The sequence below is a fragment of the Oncorhynchus mykiss genome, chromosome 19, assembly GCF_057628025.1.
Source record: "Oncorhynchus mykiss isolate SJ-2025 chromosome 19, ASM5762802v1, whole genome shotgun sequence".
NCBI lineage: Eukaryota > Metazoa > Chordata > Actinopteri > Salmoniformes > Salmonidae > Oncorhynchus > Oncorhynchus mykiss.
This window is the reverse complement of record NC_143040.1, coordinates 54,436,839-54,448,176: the sequence shown is the minus strand read 5'-3', so window position 1 is coordinate 54,448,176 and position 11,338 is coordinate 54,436,839. Positions and strand designations below refer to the sequence as shown.

The window sequence follows — 11,338 nt, the reverse complement described above, 5'->3', positions numbered from 1 at the left end:
AGACACCCATGCATACCCCACAAGACATACCACAAGAGGTCTCTTCACAGTCCCCAAGTCCAGAACAGACTATGGAAGGTGCACAGTACTAAATACATGGGACTCTATTCCACATCAAGTAACTCATACAAGCAGTAAAATTAGATTTAAAGAACAGATTAAAAAAAACACCTTATGGAACAGCGGAGACTGTGAAGCAACACAAACATAGGTACAGACACATCCATATATACACACATGATAGCATGTGCACTATACACAGCTCATGGGGATCCATAATAAATACAAATACCAAAACAACCAGATTTAAACTCTTACTGTCAGTTTCTGCATGAGTAAACTTCAGTCCTATTTGTATCACATTGCCTCTGATCAAATCTATCTGAGGGGAAATCTTAGATGTAATGTTGAGATAATGGATCTGGCTCATCAGAGACCTGCTGTGGGTTTTGATGAAGAGACATGTTGACCGGCTGGTGAACAGTAAGGAAGTGCTTCTTCTCTCACCTACAATATCTGGGTCCTGCTTTTCTCCTGCTGTCTTTTATATTAGCAATTAAAACCTAATTAAAATCAACAGAAGGCGTGGAGGGGGGTGCTGCTGGACATGAGTTAAAAATTGCCTTAAGCATTTTCTACTTACTAGAATTCAGGCCAAGTTGTGTTAGTGTGTTAGTGTATACTGCTGGTGGTTAATTACACCAGTTGACAGACAGAATGGGCTGATTCATCCTCATTCTCTCCTCTAAATCTCCTCTTCCAGGAGCCTGGTTGCTGCGCTCTTACAGGTCAATGCCATTGAACCTGAAACAATAAACTTCTTGAAAGGAGTTGATGAGGGGAACATGAATAAGGTTTTTGAACAACATCATCAAATGAATGATCTACTGTATGTACACTGAGTGTACAAAACATTAGGAACATGTTCCTAATATTGAGTTGCATCCCCTTTTGCCATCAGAACAGCTTAAATTTGTCAGGGCATGGACTCTACAAGGTGTCGAAAGCGTTCCTCAGGGTTGCTGGCTCATGTTGACTCCGATGCTTCCAATGCTCCAATGCTTCCCACAAGTTGGCCGACAGTGGATCTCTATACTGATTAGCTCATTTTTTCTCAACCCACAGATTCTCATTGAGATCTGGTGACTGGGCAGGCCACTGCAGTAAGCAGAATTCACCATAATGTTCACGGAACCATTCCTGTATAATCCTAACCTTGTGACATTGGGCATTAACCTACTGAAAAAATACATTTGCAGATGGATACATTGCTCTCATGAAGGGATGCATCTGAATGGCACTGATGTTCAGATATCCTGTGGCATTCAAATGTTGCTTCACTTTTATCAAGGTGCCCAATGTGTGCAATGGAAACTACCCCACACCATCACACCACCAACACTAGCCTGAAATGTTGACACGCGTCATAATGGATGCATGTACTCATGTGGTTTTCTCCATACCCTAGTCCTCCCATCAGCATGAAACAGCAGGAACCGGGATTCATCAGACCAGACAATGTTTTTGCAATTTTCCAGTGTCCAGTGTTTTCATTCCTTAGCCCACTGCAATTGCAGGTTCTTGTTTTTTGCTGAAAGAAGTTGAACTCTGTGAGGTCGTCAGCTGCCATACCCCATTCATGTCAAGGTACGATGAGTTGTACATTCTTTTATGGGTCTTTGGGCACTATTGTTGTACTGGACTGTCAGTTGACTAACTGTAGTCAGTCAGTTGCGCTGCACAATTTGTCAGCCTTCTTTGTCCTCTTTCATCAATTATATATTTTTTTACCATTGGCCTGCCGTTGGCTGGATGTCCTTTGGGTGGTGGACCATTCTTGATACACACGGGAAGCTGTTGAGCGTGAAAAACCCAGCAGTGTTGCAGTTCTTGACACACTCAAACCGGTGCGCCTGGCACCTACTTCTATACCTCGTTCAAAGGCAATTCAATATTTTGTCTTGCCCATTCATCAATAGCTTTCACCTGGATTCACCTGGTCAGTCTACGTCATGGAAAGAGCAGGTGTTCCTAATGTTTCTAAACTCGGTGTGTATGACAAACAAAAAATAACAGTGATTTACAAAACAGTTGGTTGCGAAACACTTCAACAGGACAAATAAAGCATTGAAAAAACATTTTCCTCAATACAGTATTCATCACGGTAGCCATGTTCAGAGACCTCTCTCCTGTCACGTGGACAGAACATGACACATTATTAGTATCACAGCATGCAGCAGGTTACATGGGAAAAGAATAGACGTTGTCGTACAAACAGAGTTCTTGTCACTGATTACAGAGATCAAAGGGATCAAAGGCAGTGAGAGGGCCAGGTTTCCTGGCACAAGGGAGCCGAGGGGAGTTGCTACAGTATGTAAATAATACCTCAATTCACTGGAGCTGTATCATAGGGGTGGGATGGTGTTTTTGGCACCTGTGCAGTGATGAAAACTCAAATTTCCATTCTGTCTTAAAAAGCTAAATCAGTGCTCCAAACCTGACTATACTATATTATTCTCTGAAAACTTTGGTAAGAGAAGAAACTATATTCATGCATATGTATAAGTCATAATATAATACATTATTTAAAACGTTCATATCATGCAGGATTCGCTGACCTTTAGCAACGAAATGGTATAAAATTGAAAATCCAAGCTTTCTATTTTGACCCATGTGAGAGAGGCTGCTAAATTTAATTAGAGCTGTATGTGAAAGAATGGTATTAAACCTGGGGGGAAAAGAGACTGATTTAAGCACCTCTTTTGCAGCCGCTTTAACCTGGCACACATCAAAAACGCAGCAATGTTTTTCTCCTTGAGTAATTATTCAGTTCAAATAGCATATATTTCCTCCCGGCGGAGGGAAGTTATTCTGAACGGATGTTGCAGCAGCATAATGGACCTCAGATGGCTGTTTCCTTGACAACGCAAGGAGGGTGTGTAGAGAGAGAGGTATAAAAGCACATGCAGCTCCTCGCTGAGGCTCACTCTGAGGTAAATACACTCACTGTCAACACAGAGGGGGCCCTGATTCACTCTCCCTTTCTATCTCAGAACACAGTCTGAGGCTCACCTCCAGAAGTTACCGTCAAGCATGATGAGACCTAAGGATCTGCGTCAGGGCTCTGGCACCAAGACCTTCCTGGACGCCATGCACGATGGCAAAGTGCACCTGGCGCGCTTCGTCCTGGATGCGCTGGACAACCGCATAATCAACTCCAAGACGGAAAATGGCCGTACCCCTTTGATGTTCGCCGTTTGCCTGCAGGACCCCGGGGGTAGGGCCAAGTTTACCCGCCTGCTGCTGGAAAAAGGGGCCGACGTGAATTGCCAGGATGAGCACGGGCGTACCTCCTTGAGCCTGGCCTGTGAGCTGGGCCACCTGGACGTGGTCAAACTCCTGGTGCAGTTCAACGCCGACCCTGATGTATCTGACGCCTGGGGGAACAGCGCCCTGATGTACGCAGCCTACACCGGCCATAGCCCCGTGTTGGATTTCCTGGTCAGGGCTTTCAAAAGAATGGGCCTGAGACTGGACCGCACCAATCAGGCTGGCCACTCTGCCATCCAGGTGGCCAACTTCTTTGGGCATGACCACTGTGTCCAGGCCCTGAACTCTGGGAGGAGGGGGGTAGTGTCAGATGACCCACTAGGGGAGGTCGGATTTGGGATGGAGGCCGGGACAGAGCGGCAGCAGCCCAACAAGCTCCCCAGGCAGGTTCTGGAGAGGTTCTCTAAACAGTTCCAGAGTCAGGATGAAGACCATCTGCCTGGCGTGTTCCAGAGACAGCTGAGGGTCGGGGACAGTAACAAACTGTGGGCGCGCATCAGATGCCAGAATCAGTCTCTAGATAGAAATCACCTTGAGCGGGCCCTGTCAGAAGAAGAACAGGATGACATATTCACAGCCAAACAGATACAGAACCATAAGCTATGGGACATGAGGGGGGTTAAAACACTGAGCCATCACCCATCGCCATGCCAGAAAGATGTCAACAGACACAGAGGAATTAAACAGGAGGAGCCAGAGAGTATTCCACTCTGGGACAAAGCAAAGCCATTTAACCTGGACCTCCTGAGCAGCAGAAAGCAGTCCTATCAGGGTGATGTGTGTGACATGAGCCTATCAGGCAGGAAATTAAAGAGAGCCTCGCTGCAGGACGAGAGATCCCTGATAGCAAAGATTGAATGTCAAAAGAGCACCTGGGAGGTGACAAACGACACTGACAAATCCGTCACGGCACCAAAAGCACTTTTAATCGGTATAAATAAATCTCAGAGAGCACCCGAGGATTCCATCAGGGCGCCAAAAAATGATAATAATGACGTCGCTCAATCAAGCAGGAGAGGGAGTCAGAAGCGTGGCAGCCTCCCGCCGAACGGGCGACTCAACAAACTCCTCTTCCACAGAGCAGAGATGGAGCCGGAGAAGATTCCTGTCCGTCCACCGGGGTTCACCGGGCTGGGGACCAGATTACTGCGGCGATTCACCGCCCCCGAGTTCATGAGACTGGTAATTGACTGTTCCTCCGGTTCCTCACAGGGCAGGGGGAGGATGTCCCGGTCCGAGACTTTTCCCTTTTCACACACGCACCAGAGAGTTAACAGTCAGCCAAGCGTGGACAGCATTAGCGGGGTGAAGTGTGAATTTGAGAGCACTTCCCAAGTTGTCTCCCTGGAGTAACAGGGAAACCAATTGTTCAATTTGAAGAATTAGGAGAAGTCGATTTGATAAAGCACTTTAGATTCCACATGTTCAAGCAGTGTGGTACATTATCTCCTTTATTCTTAGATTGTAAAATAACGATAATCCTATAGCTCTATCGTGTTTCTTCAGGCTAATGAACATAGCCCATTGCTTTGTCTGTCGATTCAGTCATGTGCTATATGCATCAATCGTAATGATGGCAGTGTCGCTTTTATTTGTCAAAAATAATGTTATATTATACTATTATACTATGGAATATGTAGCCTATATTCTAGGTAAGCCTGTCATGTATAATTGTTTACAATGAATCATGATGTTAATATGCACAAGCTATGCTATGTGACTTGTCATATATTTATTAAAATATAAAAAAAATGTGACAGAATTTTCATTTCTGCATTTGATATGATGCATGTATGTGAGAGAGAGAGCTGGGAGAGAGAGAGATACAACTGTGTGAAAGGGGGCATTAAACATCAAACTGAATTGGAACAAAATAACAGTGCTTAGATTATCAAGATCAAGAGTCAATATGCATTATTTATTGATTTTTAGAAAATGTAAATAATGTATAATTCTCTTTTTCATGAATGTCCTACATAGAAATACAAATACATGAAATATGTTGTGTCACTGGTAAGAATACAAAGACAATGTGCAATGTGCTCTCAGCTGGTGGACGTTCTTCACATGCCAAACCTGTGTGCTTTATCTATTCAAACCAATGCAAATACTGCAAACACACACACACACACACACACACACACACACACACACACACACACACACACACACACACACACACACACACACACACACACACACACACACACACACACACACACACACACACACACACACCCACACACACACACACACACACACACATGTTCAGTAGCAACACACACATCCTGTAGTTTCAAAAGTCAGTCACCACACAGTGGAAGGGATGTTTGAGGCAATACTAACACAGCGTCCAAGCGTAAACACAAACACTTTCAAAATTAAGTCAAATTCATCCCATATAACTAACTATACAATGGCTCTGCAAGTAGTAAGTCCTAATATACAGTATCTGTATTTACATTATTTGTTCAACCGCTACATTTCAAGTTGATAATCTAAAATGTTTACTTATTTGCAATTTCACATCTTAGGCTACAAACAGTTCACAACCCTTTTCAGAAAAGCAAAATATAATAAATATTAAAATAAATATGATTCATTGAGCCCAATAAAAATAAACAGCCAACCCATCCACACATTTGTCATGGTGATGTTGGAGGATGTCTCTCATGTCATCTCTCAGTAGCATGTTTTAACCATTCCGATCAGGCCAGGTGTGCCTTCATTTGGCCATGCAAATTGTTCACTGACAAGGTGCAAGGTTTCACTGAACTTCAGTCAGTGTCCCATATGGTTGTAGAGGTATGTAACATCACGCTTCTCTCAAAGTCATGAGCTACCACAGCTTGAGCCTATAGCACAAGCTGAAAATACACAACTAATATCCAAACACTACGATGGGAAACTGCTCAATTACGGTAAAGGTTCACAATATGCTACAGTTTACAGTTCCCTTGGATTTCAAGTTTTATATAATGCACCAATGCTAGATTGGTGTTATGTTGAGAGGAATTCTATTGGATGTTGTCTATCACAGGTAGGCCCAGACGTTGTTGAGATGAGTGAGGAATACTGTTTGTTTGCATGCTGCCGTAACACTATGCCAACTCACTGCTAAAGTGCTTCTTAGATTTGCAGGCCCAGGCTGTGTCACTGTCTACCAAGCCTGCCGGCCTGCTGCCATGAGCTCTGTAGCAGCACCAGGCTCTCTGGTGCTGCTCCCTCCCTGGGATGGTTGCTGACTGGGTTGGGCCTGGGCAGGTCACACTCAGGGTACAGTAGTAATCAGAGATCAGGGTCCATCAAGGGGGGGAGAATCAGCAGCGGGACATGCGCTTGCGGTACTGTTCCACCAGGGGCACCAGGCACTGCGGGGAGCCGCTCTGTAGGAGGAAGGGGTGTTCTAGCAGGTCTGTGGCGCTGGCACGCTCCACTGGGTCTCGGATCAACATACGGTCCAGGAAGTTCTTCAACACCGGGGAGACCTACACAAAGTGTGAAGTCCAAGTTAATTCAGCAGACATGTTGAAATAGAGAAAAGGTGTTATCTCTCCATGTATGTATTATTTTATTTTTTAAATATTTTTTTACCCCCCTTTTTCCTAATTTCGTGATTACGATCTTGTCTCATGACTGCAACTACCCAACGAGCTCGGTAGAGGTGAAGGTCAAGTCATGCGTCCTCCAAAACATGACCCGCCAAACCGCACTTCTTAACACCCGCTCGCTTAACCCGGAAGCCAGCTGCACCAATGTGTCGGAGGTAACACTGTTCAATTGACCACCAAAGTCAGCCTGCAGGCGCCCGGCCCGCCACAAGGAGTTGCTAGAGCGCGATGAGCCAAATGAAGCCCCCCCGGCCAAACCCTCCCCTAACCCGGGCGCGCCCTATGGGACTCCCAGTCACGGCCGGTAATGACACAGCCCCAGACTCGGGAGGCCCTCTATGTATGTATTCTGTTTCACCTCTGACCTGTGTTGCGTTCCGTACAGTGGGAGCTGGTTCATCCCTCAGTCTTCTCATGGCTGCAACAGGGGTCTCACTGAAGTAAGGGGGCTCTCCATCCACCATCTCAACTACCATGATACCCAGAGACCACACATCTACCTGACAGACACAACAAACCAGTATATATTCACCTTCAGTCACTGTTGACATGCACATGAATACTAGACATCATGAGTATTTGTTTGGATACAGCTAGTCTGTCATTAGTATGCAGTAATATACATGTACAGTTTGTTAGGATACAATTTTTTTTGAATATCTTCTTTCTCACCTCAGTACTGTATGGTGATTTAGAGATGACCTCCGGAGCCATCCAGTAGGGTGTTCCCACTAAAGACTTCCTTTTGGGGATGTCTTTACTGATCTGAGCACAGAACCCAAAGTCGGACAGCTTGATCTATACAGGGACATTAAAATTAAATTATAAACAGATGTTTTTCTCAACTGAATTAAAAATACTTATGAGAGAGAGACTTACCCTCCCATCCAGTGTTAGCAGTATGGAGTCACTCTTGATGTCCCTGTGGATAACCCCCTGGGAGTGAAGGTAGGCCAGGGCTTGCAGCACAGCCTCACACACTGTGGCTATCTGCTCCTCACTCAGCCTGCATAGGAGAGTGACACTGATATATCAAATCAAACTTTATTTGTCACATGCGCCAAATACAACAAGTATTACTGTGAAATGCTTACTTACAAGCCCTTATCCAACAGTGCAGTTCAAGAAGAGTTGAGAAAATATTTACCAAATAGACAAAAGTAAAAAATAATAATAAAAAGTAACACAATAACAATAACGAGGCTATATACAGGGGGTGCCAGTACCAAGTCAGTGTGCGGGTGTACAGGTTAGTTGAGGTAATTTGTACATGTAGGTAGGGGTGAAGTGACTATGCATAGATAATAAACAGTGTGGTGGTAAATAGACGGCTGTCACGTTCTGACCTTTATTTCCGTTGTTTTGTATTTATTTAGTATGGTCAGGGCGTGAGTTGGGTGGGCAGTCTATGTTTGTTTTTCTATGTTTTGGGGCATTTCTATGTTTTCGGCCTAGTATGGTTCTCAATCAGAGGCAGGTGTCATTAGTTGTCTCTGATTGAGAATCATACTTAGGTAGCCTGGGTTGCACTGTTTGTTTGTGGGTGATTGTCTATGTTAGTGGCTTGTGTCAGCACAGGTCTCATTTTGTAGCTTCACGGTCGTATTTGGTTTATTGTTTTCGTTACTCTTTTGCATAGTGTTCAGTCTTTCTTTATTAAAGATTCACCATGGACACTTACCACGCCGCATATTGGTCCTCTGATCCTTCTCGCCTCTCCTCTTCAGACGAAGAGGAGGACGATCGTGACAGAATCACCCACCAACCAAGGACCAAGCGGCGTGGTAGAAAACAGCGACGACAGCAGCAGCAGCAGCGGCAGCAACAACAACAGCGGCCGGCTTCACAGGACTACACAACTTGGGAGGAGATAGACAGATGGGCCATCGACCCAGGGAGAGTGCCGGAGCCCGCCTGGGATTCGATGGAGCAGTGCAAGGAAGGTTACAGGAGAATGAGGTTGGCGAAGGCAGCACGGCAGTGCGACAGGTACGAGAGACAGCCCCAAATTTTTTTTGGGGGGGGGGGCACACGAGGGGTGGAGCTAAGCCAGGTAGCAGACCTGCGCTCACTCGTCGTGCTTATTATAAGCAGCAAGATACTGGGCAGGCACCGTGTTATGCGGTTAAGCGCACGGTGTCGCCAGTACGTGTCCATAGCCCGGTGCGCTATAGGACAGCCCCCCGAGAGTGTCATGCGAGTGCGGGCATCGAGCCAGGGCGTATGGTGCCTGCTCAGCGGGTCTGGTCGCCGGCACGCAGTTTTGGCCCAGGGTATCCTGCGCCGGCTCTGCGTGCTGTGTCTCCGGGGCGCTGGGAGGGTGCAGTGCGTCCTCTACCCGCGCTCCGCTCGTACCGGGCGACTGTGGGAATGGAGCCGAAGGGAGAGGTGCGTGTAGTAAGCACTAGATCTCCCGTGCTTACCCACAGCCCGGTTCAACCTGTGCCTGCACTCTGGACGGTCCGGGCTAGAGTGGTTATCCAGCCTGGGGAAGTGGTGCCAAGGTTGCGCACCAGAGCTCCAGTGCTCCCCCACAGCCCGGTCTTTCAGGTGCCTCCTCTTAACCCCAAGCCTCCTGAAGGTCTTCCCAGCCTGGTGGTTCCTGTGGCAGCCCCACGCACCAGGCTGTCTCTCTGTCTCCTCCCTGCAGGTGGTCCTGTCTGTCCGGCGCCGCTGCCGGAGTCTCCCGCCTGTCCGGCGCCTCTGCCGGAGTCTCCCGCCTGTCCGGCGCCTCTGCCGGAGTCTCCCGCCTGTCCGGCGCCTCTGCCGGAGTCTCCCGCCTGTCCGGCGCCTCTGCCGGAGTCTCCCGCCTGTCCGGCGCCTCTGCCGGAGTCTCCCGCCTGTCCGGCGCCTCTGCCGGAGCCTCCCGCCTGTCCGGCGCCTCTGCCGGAGCCTCCCGCCTGTCCGGCGCCTCTGCCGGAGCCTCCCGCCTGTCCGGCGCCTCTGCCGGAGCCTCCCGCCTGTCCGGCGCCGCTGCCGGAGCCTCCCGCCTGTCCGGCGCCGCTGCCGGAGCCTCCCGCCTGTCCGGCGCCGCTGCCGGAGCCCCTCTGCCCAGAGCAGCTGTCTCTCTGTCCCGAGCAGCTGTCTCTCTGTCCCGAGCAGCTGTCTCTCTGTCCCGAGCAGCTGTCTCTCTGTCCCGAGCAGCTGTCCCTCTGTCCCGAGCAGCTGTCCCTCTGTCCCGAGCTGCCCCTCTGTCCAGTGGGGTCATTGAGAGGGGTGGTCATGCTGAGAGAGCCACGGAGGCGGACAATAAGGCGGACTAAGACAATGATGAGGTGGGGTCCGCGTCCCGCGCCAGAGCCGCCACCGCGGACAGACGCCCACCCAGACCCTCCCCTATAGGTCAAGGTTTTGCGGCCGGAGTCCGCACCTTTGGGGGGGGGTACTGTCACGTTCTGACCTTTATTTCCGTTGTTTTGTATTTATTTAGTATGGTCAGGGCGTGAGTTGGGTGGGCAGTCTATGTTTGTTTTTCTATGTTTTGGGGCATTTCTATGTTTTCGGCCTAGTATGGTTCTCAATCAGAGGCAGGTGTCATTAGTTGTCTCTGATTGAGAATCATACTTAGGTAGCCTGGGTTGCACTGTTTGTTTGTGGGTGATTGTCTATGTTAGTGGCTTGTGTCAGCACAGGTCTCATTTTGTAGCTTCACGGTCGTATTTGGTTTATTGTTTTCGTTACTCTTTTGCATAGTGTTCAGTCTTTCTTTATTAAAGATTCACCATGGACACTTACCACGCCGCATATTGGTCCTCTGATCCTTCTCGCCTCTCCTCTTCAGACGAAGAGGAGGACGATCGTGACAACGGCTACCAATAATATAGATGAGAACTCTCTTGGTAGATAGTGTGGTCTACAGCTTATCAGAAGGTACTCTACCTCAGGCGAGCAATACCTCAAGGCTTCTTTAACATTAGACATTGCACACCAGCTGATATTAACAAATAGACACACACCCCTACCCCTCATTTTACCAGACGTAGCTTTTCTGTTCTGCCGGTGCATGGAAAATCCCGCCTGCTCTATATTATTCGTATCGCCGTTCAGCCACATCTCGGTGACACAGAAGATATTACAGTTTTTAATGTCTCGTCAATTTTATTTTCCAATGACTGCACGTTAGCAAGAAGAATGGATAGTAGTGGGAGTTTACTCGCTCGCCTATGGATTCTCAGAAGGATGCCCGATCTGCGGCCCCTTTTCCTGCATCTTTTCTTCAAGCAAATGAAAGGGATCTGGGCCTGTTCCAGTGAAAGCAGTATATCCTTGTGGATAGGGTTCTACATGGAGCCCAAAACGGTTCTACGTGGAACCATCAAGGTTTCTTTAAAATGTTATCCTATGGGGACAGTCGAAGAACCCTATTAGGTTCTAGATGTAACCTTTTTTTCGAAGAG

At 47.7% G+C, this 11,338-nt stretch overlaps 2 protein-coding genes across 2 annotated transcripts in view; one reads left to right on the top strand and one right to left on the bottom strand.

Moving 5' to 3' along the window:
• The first annotated feature begins 2,990 nt into the window (after window positions 1-2,990).
• Window positions 2,991-5,370, top strand: ankrd63 (ankyrin repeat domain 63). The gene has a single exon (XM_090211379.1). The coding sequence runs from the start codon at window positions 3,094-3,096 to the stop codon at window positions 4,681-4,683; it is 1,590 nt and encodes a 529-aa protein (XP_090067505.1). The 5' UTR covers window positions 2,991-3,093; the 3' UTR covers window positions 4,684-5,370.
• The window catches only part of LOC110497981 (serine/threonine-protein kinase PAK 6), a 26,417-nt gene continuing 20,306 nt past the window's right edge, over window positions 5,228-11,338 (bottom strand). The window contains exons 6-9 of the mRNA XM_021574481.3: window positions 7,821-7,947; window positions 7,614-7,739; window positions 7,307-7,441; window positions 5,228-6,818 (exon numbers count right to left, since the gene is read on the bottom strand). Coding sequence (XP_021430156.3) covers window positions 6,651-6,818; window positions 7,307-7,441; window positions 7,614-7,739; window positions 7,821-7,947 — 556 coding nt within the window. The 3' untranslated portion in view covers window positions 5,228-6,650. The remainder of the gene's footprint in view (window positions 6,819-7,306; window positions 7,442-7,613; window positions 7,740-7,820; window positions 7,948-11,338) is intronic.